At 30.0% G+C, this 11,817-nt stretch overlaps 1 protein-coding gene across 1 annotated transcript; it reads left to right on the forward strand.

The window, feature by feature from the left end:
* The first annotated feature begins 6,264 nt into the window (after positions 1-6,264).
* LOC124530899 lies at positions 6,265-9,778 on the forward strand. Its single transcript, XM_047105269.1, has 4 exons — positions 6,265-6,504; positions 6,902-6,992; positions 7,339-7,578; positions 9,465-9,778. The coding sequence occupies exons 1-4, from the start codon at positions 6,373-6,375 to the stop codon at positions 9,506-9,508; spliced, it is 507 nt and encodes a 168-aa protein (XP_046961225.1). The 5' UTR covers positions 6,265-6,372; the 3' UTR covers positions 9,509-9,778.
* Positions 9,779-11,817: the final 2,039 nt, after the last annotated feature.

An 11,817-nucleotide genomic window follows, 5' to 3' on the forward strand; every position in this document is an offset into this window, starting at 1 on the left:
TATATTATTGTTATATTTTCGTAGATATACACATAAAAAAGTATATCTTCGAAATATAAAATAAATATTTAACTAAATTTAAAATGAATAATAATTTAAATACTTCACTCTGAACCATAGCTATCCTGTAATACCTATATGTATAAAAAAAAAATCTAAATTAGAATACTAATCCGATCGATACATTAATCATGTACTTCTACATACGGAATAAATTTTGCCCCAACAAAATACAAAACCACACAATTAGACAATGAAAAAATAATATTTATAATGAATAACAAATATTAAACACTTTAAATCCTTCAAAGCATTTCAAAGACAACGTCGATCTTAATTCCGTTAACAAGCACTAGAGGGGATTAGTCTTAACACAGGGAACAATTATATTTTTGCTCATTATACAAAAAGTAAAAAAAATATATGGATAGATGAGTGCCGGGCGGCGCTCGCGTGCGCGACACGTGGCCAGCGCGCTCATACTCGGGAGATTAATCTTGTTGTTTGTCTTTCAGACTCGTTTATCACAAAGCTTTCAGTTTCACGGCGTAGTTTAACGGAATATTTAGTTTAGTGTTACGAGTTTTGTATGTGTGTTTGTCATTTTAAAATTATTACTTTTTAGCTGAGTTAAATGGAAGGACGGCTTATTTACTGTAACTCGATGGTAAAATATCAAATCGATTGATTTACAATCGCTATGTTGGTGATGGTGATCCATCGTCGATTGTATACCAAATATAATATTTTTAATTAAAAAGAAAAACTTTATTTGGGATTTTTTCTTTTAATAAATAATTAATTAATAGTCTACATATCTTGGGATAGTGTCAGATACTAATACTATATTCTATGTAACAAATAAAAAGATAAATATATGCAGATTCGTTATACTCTATAAGAAGTTGGTATAAATAATATATTACACCGTATAGTCACAGTATATTTTTATTTAGATAGTCCAAATCAAATTCATTCCAGGGATAAAGAGCTGGTCAGTCAAGTCTCGCGTCTGCGAAATTTAATGTATCTATTTTCAACGGACTGCTCGTTGAGACGTACGAGAAAAAATCACGTTTTCATGTTCCTGACAATATACGAAGCTATAGTCTTATATAATAATCTGAAGTAATTTTTTTATGGTATAGGTTGGTGGACGAGCAGATGGGCCACGTGATGGTAAGTGGTCACCATCACCCATAGACAATGCCGCTGTAAGAAATATTAACTATTCCTTACATCTTCAATGTGCCACCAACCTTGGGAGCTAAGTTGTTATGTCCCTTGTGCCTGTAGTTACACTGGCTCACTCACCCTTCAAACCGGAACACAACAATACTGAGTACTGTTATTTGGCGTTAGAATAACTGATGAGTGGGTGGTACCTACCCAGACGGGCTTGCACAAAGCCCTACCACCAAGTCAGAGGACACCAAATAACAAGAATGCATTATAAATACATAAATAAATACTGTATATTTAGATCAAATTTTAGCTCGTATGTCTTGCATATATTTTCTTTATTTATTTTTTTTTTCATTACCCATAATAGGAACAGAAACTTTCTTCTTCTTACTCTAAGTTCTATGAAAAAGTTATATGATTAAGGTTCGTAAGTATTGTTGGGTGCGATTATAAAAATAAATCGTGTGTTAACTAATTAAAAAAATAGACTAATAATCAAACGCTACCATGCAATATTTTGCACAGCCTATATGTATATTGTATACTTAGTTTAAATCAATTTTGTATTAACTATTCAATATATGACAGTGAATAAGACAGTGAATATCAAATGTAATATCGAAGGAATTCTTTCGATAGGGCTACATATGTTTCTTTAGTATGGACCATTAATTTTTGTTGGCAAGACTTTTTAGATGCCGTACACCGCTGAACTGCTGGAGGCTGAGTGCACTCTCGTAATGGCCTAGAAGTCATTTGTTATTGCTATGGCGAACATACCCCATATGCATTGAAGCGTATTTGCATTGTGAATGTGCATCGTGTATTCAGATACTTCATTATACGAAAGAGGTTTTACATGGAACCAAGTTGCAAGTTGAATGTACAAATATATGCAACTTTATTAAGACGAATAGATCGACTTCAAATGTAGTCTAATAAAGTAGGACTGGAGTTCATCACATATTGCAAAATCCTATATTTTTCACTATAATAAGAAGAAAACAATAAACTACGTTAAATGTTATAATATATAGTATCCAAGGGTGATGTTATAATATATATTATAATATTACACTTGATTCAACAATGCGGGTTGGTGAAATGCACATGTGGTAGAATTTCGATGAAATTAGACACATGAAGGTTACCTCACGATGTTTTCCTTCACTGCCGAGCATGAGATGAATTATAAACACAATTAAGCACATATATATAGTGGTGCTTGCCAGGGCTTGAACCCGCAATCATCGGTTAAGATGCACGCGTTCTAACCACTGGGCCATCTCAACTATCGAAAAAAATAGATATCTTTCAAAATAAACGTAAAAACATTTTAATATATATTACATTATTTTGCAACAGAATCTATAATTCGTAAACAATAAACAATACGTTCGATCGGGATATATGTATGTATTTCCTAAATTAATTTTGAAATAATCGCGTTACAAATGTAACAAAAATTCTCATTTATATCAATAGAATGTGAATGAAACATCGTAATGAAATTTAAAATTGTTGATTGAGCGATTCGATTATGATTGTAATCGAATGACAGATCGGTTAAAATATCAATCATAACGATAACACAGGAAGAGTTGTCCCCAGTGTATGATGAAGTGATGTTACGAATTTGTAGAGCGCTGTAATCAATAATATCACTTTTCAAATTATCTAAAAATATGTCGACGACGATGGTCGAGTAGTGTACACCGGTTTTCATGGGTACGCCACTCCGAGGTCCCGGGCTCGATTCCCGGCCAAGACGATGTATAAAAAGTTCATTAGTTTTCTATATTGTCTTGGGTCTTCGTGTTAGTGGTACCGTCGTTAAATTGTGATCAGGGTTATGTATTTGATGTTGTCCAATAATTATATTTATTTATTTAGTTATGTATTTCGAGATTATAAAATCGACGGGTCCCAAGAACAAAATCGTATCTGCGAAATTCCTACTTTACAGTGTGATTGATGGCTTAAAGTTTTGTAAAACTATGTTTTTCATATACGGTATTGTTCTACTGGTTATCTCAAAAAGTAAACACTTAATTTAAAAGAAAAACACACTACCGTGTAGTTAAAAAGTTATAAAGGTTAATAATTAACAATAAAGTCGATTTTGTCTTATTTTTCCATAAGATTTTGTTCTTGGGACCCGTCGAAATGTGAATCACTAAATAAATTTGACCTAATACATAATTATAAATCTAGAATATATTTTCTATATTATAAAGACAAGGACAGAAGAGCAATTCCTAATATTATAATATTCTAATTCTCTTTGACGTCAGTGGTCCACCCCATTGGTCACGTGAGTTATGTACGCAAACATTTTGAATATCATATCGTTATTATTTCACCGTTATTGACATAACATCTCAATTATTCAGATCGTATAATAATTACTTGGAATAAGAAGTCTTGATACACGAACAGAAAAAATATTTTTCATACCTTAACATTAGGTATTATTATTGTTTCTATTATATTTATGGAACACGTGTTATTATAAGATATAAATATAAAGTTTTTTTTTATTGAATATAGTCATTATAACTGACCAGCATTTATTATTTACATTATTTCCGACTTGTATGTGCAGTAAACAAACAATAGCAACTAAGATTTTAAACATCGAAAATAATGCTTGTTGATATTATAACTTATAATTCAAGACAACCATTAAATAAATAATATATTAAGGAGTATAATTATTAAAAACATAGAACATAACAGAACGGCACGCCGTTTATCAATACACCTATTACGTTAATAAAACAAAAGAATATTTCTATTTGTAGAAACACGACAAAACATTTAAATAAACCAAGTATCAAGCGAGTTAATCCCACAACAAAAGCTCGATTGCAACAATATATATTGCGTCAAAGCTTTCACGAGCTTCGATTGACCATACCGTTTTATTACTCGACAATTAACTAGATAGGGAGCGGCTTTTGTGTTCGACAACACTTATCACAATTGCATAAAGTTAAATTTGCCTTAACGTTTAATATTAATTTGATTATCTGACCACTGACCACTAAACTAACCGAATGTCCAAAGAAAACATAGAGTCCAATCCAGTAATGCATTAAAATTTACATCTACTGTGTAACACTTGATATTAATTTGGTTATATCGTCCTATTAAAAATCTTATACATAATATACTTACTATGAGCCTTCACCTACCGAATAATGAAACTAAAATAACTGAATTATTTAATTTCATATATCTTCTAAATAAACATTACTTGTAAGAGAGCTTTATCAATGACGACGAATCATCAATCTTTTTTTTTGATAATATTATGCTTGTATGTACTTATTCTATGCTTTTTTTAAACGTTGTATATTAGATACAGTAATTGTTTATGTATGTAAGATTTTAAATTTACATGTTTTTTTTTATAATTGCAGTTATTTAATATGGGACATTTACCATGTTTTTATTTTTATCTACGTATGTCTTGTTCACGAAACTGAAGTTTTGTATTAAATCAATCAGTGAAACTGAAAACATACATAAATACGTATGTTTTCACTGATAGATTAGTGTTTTCTACTAATTAGTTGCGTTACTATTAATGTTGTAACTATGTATGTACCTAGCACGTGTACACTGTTACACCTAAAATTGGTAAATAATATCTTTGGAAGTATGATTCATATTTATTTTCAAAATTATTCATATAATACATTACTATACACGAATGCTTTTAAAATATCATAAGCATTATTTATTAGGTATTTATTTTAAATGTCATAAATTAATTCAAAAATAGAATACCTATTTAATTAATACTCGAAAGTTTATTTGAATCTAAAAATAATTAAACCGTGCTCGATTTCATGAAATCACACAAGATGGGGCGCACGCAATCATTAGTCGCTATTCAACGGGCGCGCTTTAATCGAATTAAACCGATTGCATTACAATTAATTCAATTATAAATTATATTTACGATATGTTGCCGCTTGTAAATTTTGTCCGATTGTCCGAATGACGATTTATTATTTGGTTACAACTGGTATACTTTACGATTACACTTTTATGATTATCTATATTTCATAGAGATTTATTAACTTTATTAAATAAGAACTTTTAAATCGAATCTGTGGAATCTGAAAGTCCATTTTTATATAAATTTTGTTGTGATCTTCTCGGTAAAATAATATTCCTTTAATCTTTATAACCGATATATGCTTACAATAAAAATATAAATGTTAAACTTTAACAATAAATGTTAATTAATTATAAGCGCAACGTTAAACGAAATAAATCAAGAATTAAATTTTTTGTATGCAAATCTCGTCATTCTTGATTTGTTGAGAAGCGTGAACCATTTATATTTAATTGTATTATTTTTTAATTGTTAAAGTGATGTGCGGTGACTTACTATAGACGTCTGTGACGAATGTTCACGAAATAAATTTAATTGCTTTCATTGTGTAAATTGTGATATTGAAAACTGAAATAATTTACTTAAGTTTCTATGGTGGATATTTTTTTAAAAGTGTTTCGTGTGTTCATACTGATTATTACTTTTTGATGTACCTTTCTATATATAATTATTAGTTATACACATTATATTTTGTAATAACAATATTCACTTACATTTATCATCGTAAATATATTAAGAACCACCTAAAACTTTCGAAAGTTTAAATTATATAATTTACCTAAAACATTCTATGGATTACTTAAAAATAAATTAAAAAATAGTTTAAATCACACATAGTGACTGTAACAATATTATGCAAATTAACCATTAAAATATAATTAATCGTAACTTACATAGAGTACTGACTATTCTAATATTTTCTAATTTTAACTTTTAAGATACTACTGGCGCCATCTAGTTTAAAACAACTAACGTCATAGGACAACGATAACAGATTTGAAAAAAAAAATCCGTCTCAAAAGGTTAAAAAATATATTAAAAATGTATGTTTTAACATTATCTCTTTATTTTTTTTTTACTGAAATAATTATTTGCAATCTTAAAAAAACATATTTTTCTACACAAGAGTAACATTAATAATTAACCCACTGACATTGACATTTACCAAATCATATTGTTTGTATTGCTATCTATGTATACAGTGCGAGCGCGTAAATACGATACGGAGCTGTATTGATTTTGTGTCTATAAAATATCAAACTGCTGCATGGTCACCCATGAATGAAAGCACAGAGTTAGGAGAGGACTTCAAGTGCAAGATCCCAAACGTTTCGATGTCAACTCAATCAAAAACAATGCCAATGATTGATTTAAAGGTTTACATCCGCGTTGTAGCCGCAGTGTTTTCGGTAAGGTGTAATTATTATTATGTTTCTTTTCTTTTAATTATTTAAAAATAATCTGATAATTTTTCTTTCGATCATAGTGATATATATGTCCACTGTAAGTTTTATTATTTCGAATAGAATTTTCAAAATCAAGTTTCGTCATAAATAAAAATATTTTCTATCATTTATTCAATTTATAAATTTTCAAAATCGTAACATGATAACTACATAGTAGCTCTAAGCAGATAACAAGTACCAATGTTTATTTTCTTAATTATCACATTAGTAGTGACAAACAATGTCTGAATAACATTTTATTTTTAAAAATAGTTACAATGTCCGACTATTACTTAATTCTGATTTACTTTCTTTTTTATGTTTTTGAAAAAATGTTCCATTCCAAAGTATATGGTTTCAGATTTCTTCAGCAACAGCATTAGTGATGGCATTGCTCCGGCTGTTGACACCTAATCTGTTCTATGTGGAACCTCTAGATGGCAGCAATATTGGTAACATTGATATAATGAATACAAAAGGTTTTGTATACTACAGTATTATTACCCTGAGGCTTCTGGTGGATCATCTCATTAGCATTACTATATTAATAGTGAAAAAAATCACCAACAATCAATTATATAATTTTATTTTTTGTGTTAAGTTAGATTATTTCTTTCACATAACAACAAGAAAATAATCTCACTAAAACCAGTCAAATGGGTAATTCCATAATCTGATAGTTCCATCTGAGAATTAAGGCTAGTGTTACTGCAATTCTTTTAAAATCTTCAGTGTGTTAATATTAATTTTTATACTTAGAAGGTACTATGTGCTTTATAGAAATTTAACATGTTTCAGTGTTGCACTACTTCATAACTGGTTTAATGGTGGTCACAAGTGCCATTGGCCTACTCAACAGCTGTGTTGTGATGAACCGCAGTGCTGCAAAGAACACAGGCCGCAATATAACCACTTGGCTCCTGCTGGATTCCCTGTTTGAGACGACCAGGGTCGTGTACGTCTTCATGTGCGAGGTTGTGATAAAGGGCAGAGGTTCTTTACAAACATATGAGATGTTAATAAGCATTGCACAATACTGTGAGTATTTAAAATTTTCTTATTGAGATTAATAGCATTGATTACTTTTATTCCTATTTTCCCCTCCCACTAAACCTTAAGGCTTGTAGTCTTGACTTTTCACAATTGAACCAGTACATTAACATTGCTAGGCGACTTGTACACTATTTAGATTCTAAGTCTGAATTTATCTTTAACAATTCATAGTCTCTATTCTAAATATATTTTGTAAGTGTCTTGTTAAATATTGATTTCCTTTTTGGTGTCTGGCCAATGAATAGCTATTTCTTATACCACCAACATCTGTAAGCTCTGATAACAACTTATTAGCAGCTGATCAATATGCTTGTGCGCCTAACTAAATTAAAAGAAAACGAAGTTATGCATAATATATGTATATAACATTATTGTAAATATTTATTGCAAGTCATTAACAGTCGACCTTAGACATTGTTCACACTTTCGTGCATTCCCCTTGACACACATTTGCTTTTTTATAGATTCAGATGTGACGGTAAAAAATAGCCTGTCTTTACTTGGAGCTCAAACTTGATTTATTGCTAATTTTCATAAAATTTGTTATAATGCACTACAACAGACTGATAGTCAGGCAGTTTCCCTCGCATTTATAATGTTAGTAAAGAAATTTAGGATTTGATATTCTTGCTGAAAGTTCCTGTTGTGTTAGTATATTACTTTTGTCAAATTATAATTGTAAAATAATGTGTTAACAATTTGTTTTGTAATACAATCATGATTTAATATCTTGGTGATCTTATGGTTAGCCTATAAGGCTTTAGATCACAAGTTCAAATTCAAATCCTAAGTTGAAATCCTGGTTAGATTTAAATTATGGATTATTTCTCTCTCAAAACACCCGCGCAGAGTTTCAAATATTGGCTTCATCGTTTCGCAATCCCGTCGCATCGGATCGTGATAGCGAGGAAATAGAAATCGCACCTGTTGCCGTTAATACACATTTGACTTAAAATATCTCGTGCGCAGTTGGACATTCTCCCTTGGAATCGCCGCCGTGTCCGAAGTCGGTCAGTAGGATGTGATTAATCAATGTACCAGTTTCAATTACGTGAATCCTCGAGGAATATTCGATAACGCGTCCGCTCCGTAATGGCGGAAACATTCCCGATACTAATTTATAATTTCTTTACTAATATAAAGTAATATTTTCTGTTTCGTTTTCACGGCCAAGCACTGAAGCCAATTTGGTATGAAGTTTGTGTTCCAAATAAAAATATTGACTACTTTTCACACAAAACCTACAACTATTTTAGTATGGCGAACCAGCGGTTCAAAACTAATAAAACTATAAATGTTTGAGTGAATTTGTTTGTAACGCTTCGAGGAAACGTACCTACTAGCATACTGTACCGTCTAAAATTTTGTATTCAGTTCTTTCAGTATTCACTTTCCTTGGTAGTGTGTTTTACACACTTTTAAATTGACCAATTCTATGCCATAGTGAGATACCGCTTTGACTAACTGTCAAGTCACATATAAAATTATAATACACTTTGGAGGGGAAAATAGGAATGATATTTCAGATTCAGAAACTTTGTAGTATTTAATATGTACTGTAGAATTATTATTAACTTTTATTATTTTTATAACATTTCCTTTAAATCCAGCTTACTTTACCTGTCCCGTTTTGGTGGGTATCGAATATCCGTCAGTTATTCAGTTATTCTACCTCTAAATAATAACACTCAGTATTGCTATGTACCGATTTGAAGTGATAATCAGAATTTCTAAAGGCACATAGGATATAACATCTGACTGGCACATTGGCTCTTTCGGAACTTATATATTTGTACCTATTTTTTTTTTTTTTGAGATAGAATCTGTTTGACTAAACGTACATTGTTGTGATTTATGTGTTTTTTTTTCAGTATTGGACAGCTTCCTGTACTGTCAGATGATACTCAGGCACTAGTATAGAGCGTTACTTTTATTTTATGTATCCTAGTTAGTTATTAGTGTCCAAGTTGTGTACACAATTGTAAGTATTGCAGACATTCCAAAAAGTAGTGATAAAATCATTTAAGTCGCACGCCAGGGGTGTCCAAACGTTTACTGAACGGTGTATTATATGTATACGAAATATAATTTTACATATATTATTAGACCGTCTGTCAAGAATTTTTTTATATAAACGATTAGCAGTTGCCCGCTTTGCTTGTTACATATATTTAAGTTAATATAAAACCCTTTGTACACCACATTGGTGTATATTTTACTTCTTAGGGTGGAATATCTAGAATCACTTAAATATATTTATACTCATTTTTAATTAGTATCACAAAAATTAAGTTTCATGTTTTTAACTTAATAAATGATGGCATTCCTTACAAACTTTCAACACCTTTTTCACCCCTTTAGGGGTAAAATTTTCAACATCCCTCCCTTAGTGGGTGTCTTTTCAATAACGATATTATTAATATAATATATATAATAAACGATAATATTCACCAAATTTTGTGGTCATAACTTTAATACTTTGCGCTCGGCGATTATGAGTCAGTCAGTCAGAACTTGTTCTTTTATATATATAAAAAGAAAAAGATATAAATAATATATTATGCCATGGTTCGATCGTAATAAAGAGGACACAAGAAATAGTTATTATTTTACTATTATCTCAAATAGTATTAAGCTATTCCTATGTACACTGAAAAAAGTTAGTCGATTATAAGTAAAACATTTTGTTATGTCAGAGTCAGAAGCGATACCGTGCATCATATTCGAATAAGTGTTAACCTTCCAAGATATATTTAAATGAATTGCAGGCGACAGTTTCGACACCCCTGACGTTAATCACAAGATATATGGATCTCGTTTGGAAATGAAGTATTATTTTATGAATGAAAGTGAGATTTAGTTTAAAGTAAGAGTTAAACTCCGTAACGTAGTAACTCGTAGTATTAAATACTTAGATCTTCATTGGAATCCTTATTCACTGTGATCTTATTTTATATACTTTATCATACATTGTTCCTTTTTGTAACTTTATTTTTATGTATTCTCTTTTTAAATTATATTTCGTTTTATTTTTATTAGATGTTTATTAATTTGTCAGGGATTAAAAACATGTGTTTTATGTATTTTAACATAAATCTGGCGCTACACTTTCGTATAAGGATATGTTTACACTATTATTCATACACAACATACATTATTTGTAAATAGGTTGAGTTTTTTTTTTTCTTTTCAAACTCATTACATGGTTGTCATTTTTGGTTTACTTCATTGTATTTGCCATTTACTGTCTTATTTAGAATTTATATTAAAGAATTCCATTCATAATCTCAAAGTTTTCGTGTCAATTAGTAGTTTGTGAATATTACTTATTAGGCTTCGTCAATTGTTGAATGTGCGGCGCCAGGTTTACCGTTAAATAAATTCGATAATAAATGTAAAGAATTTAACGAGCTTAAATGAAATTCAAAAATTATATCTAGTATAGAAATTTGATTCATAAATATTGTAACTCGTTCAAATCAAACTCCTGACAGAGTATTATTAAAAAATAAGTTTAAAATATCATCAACTCGGTTCGATGCTTGTTATAATTTATAATACGTAAGATATCCCTTAGCTGTAATCACTTGTTAAAACACCATTGTACTGTATAAAGTTAATATAAACTGTTAAGTATTATAATCCTCTCGATTTACAGGCTAAGCTATATATAGTAGGTATTGTAAATTTGGAAATCATGTCAAATAATAACATCTGAACATAAAACTACCGTAATGGTGCTAATTTAGCTTAGGAGACCATAATTACCACTTTGCCTATCAGCCTATAGCTGGACACAAACCTTTCCCAAGGTGCGCCAAGCTCTCTGAATGTCAGATATGACACAATGGCAGGAAAACTTATCGAATAATTATACTTCAAGATCCTTATGAAATTAACTGAATATATGCGTTTTTATTAATACTATTCAATTTATTTAAAACTATTTTACCAATTCGTAACAGGGGAAACTGTTTAAAAGTATATATTTGTCTTTGGCACCCACACGAAGTCTTTTTTAATTTACACTTAAAATTATTAGTAAATTTTTAAGCAACTAATTATTAAGCAAATTGCATTTTCATAATGTGGATATTAATATATCGTTCGATTTTGAACAAAAAATGCCGTTCCCGGATACAATTTTTGTTGATTGACATGATCTTCAAATTAACACGTATACCCTGAATATATTCGGTAACTACCTTTGATATAATTAAAAAT

The sequence above is a fragment of the Vanessa cardui genome, chromosome 1 (genome assembly GCF_905220365.1).
Source record: "Vanessa cardui chromosome 1, ilVanCard2.1, whole genome shotgun sequence".
Lineage (NCBI taxonomy): Eukaryota > Metazoa > Arthropoda > Insecta > Lepidoptera > Nymphalidae > Vanessa > Vanessa cardui.

Bases quoted from the DNA above. Each gene is read 5' to 3' on its own strand.
- LOC124530899 (XM_047105269.1), top strand. From the start codon at position 6,373: ATGAATGAAAGCACAGAGTTAGGAGAGGACTTCAAGTGCAAGATCCCA. The intron at 6,505-6,901 runs GTAAGGTGTAAT...ATATGGTTTCAG, and splicing joins TTGTAGCCGCAGTGTTTTCG to ATTTCTTCAGCAACAGCATT. The intron at 7,579-9,464 runs GTGAGTATTTAA...TTTTTTTTTCAG, and splicing joins AATAAGCATTGCACAATACT to TATTGGACAGCTTCCTGTAC.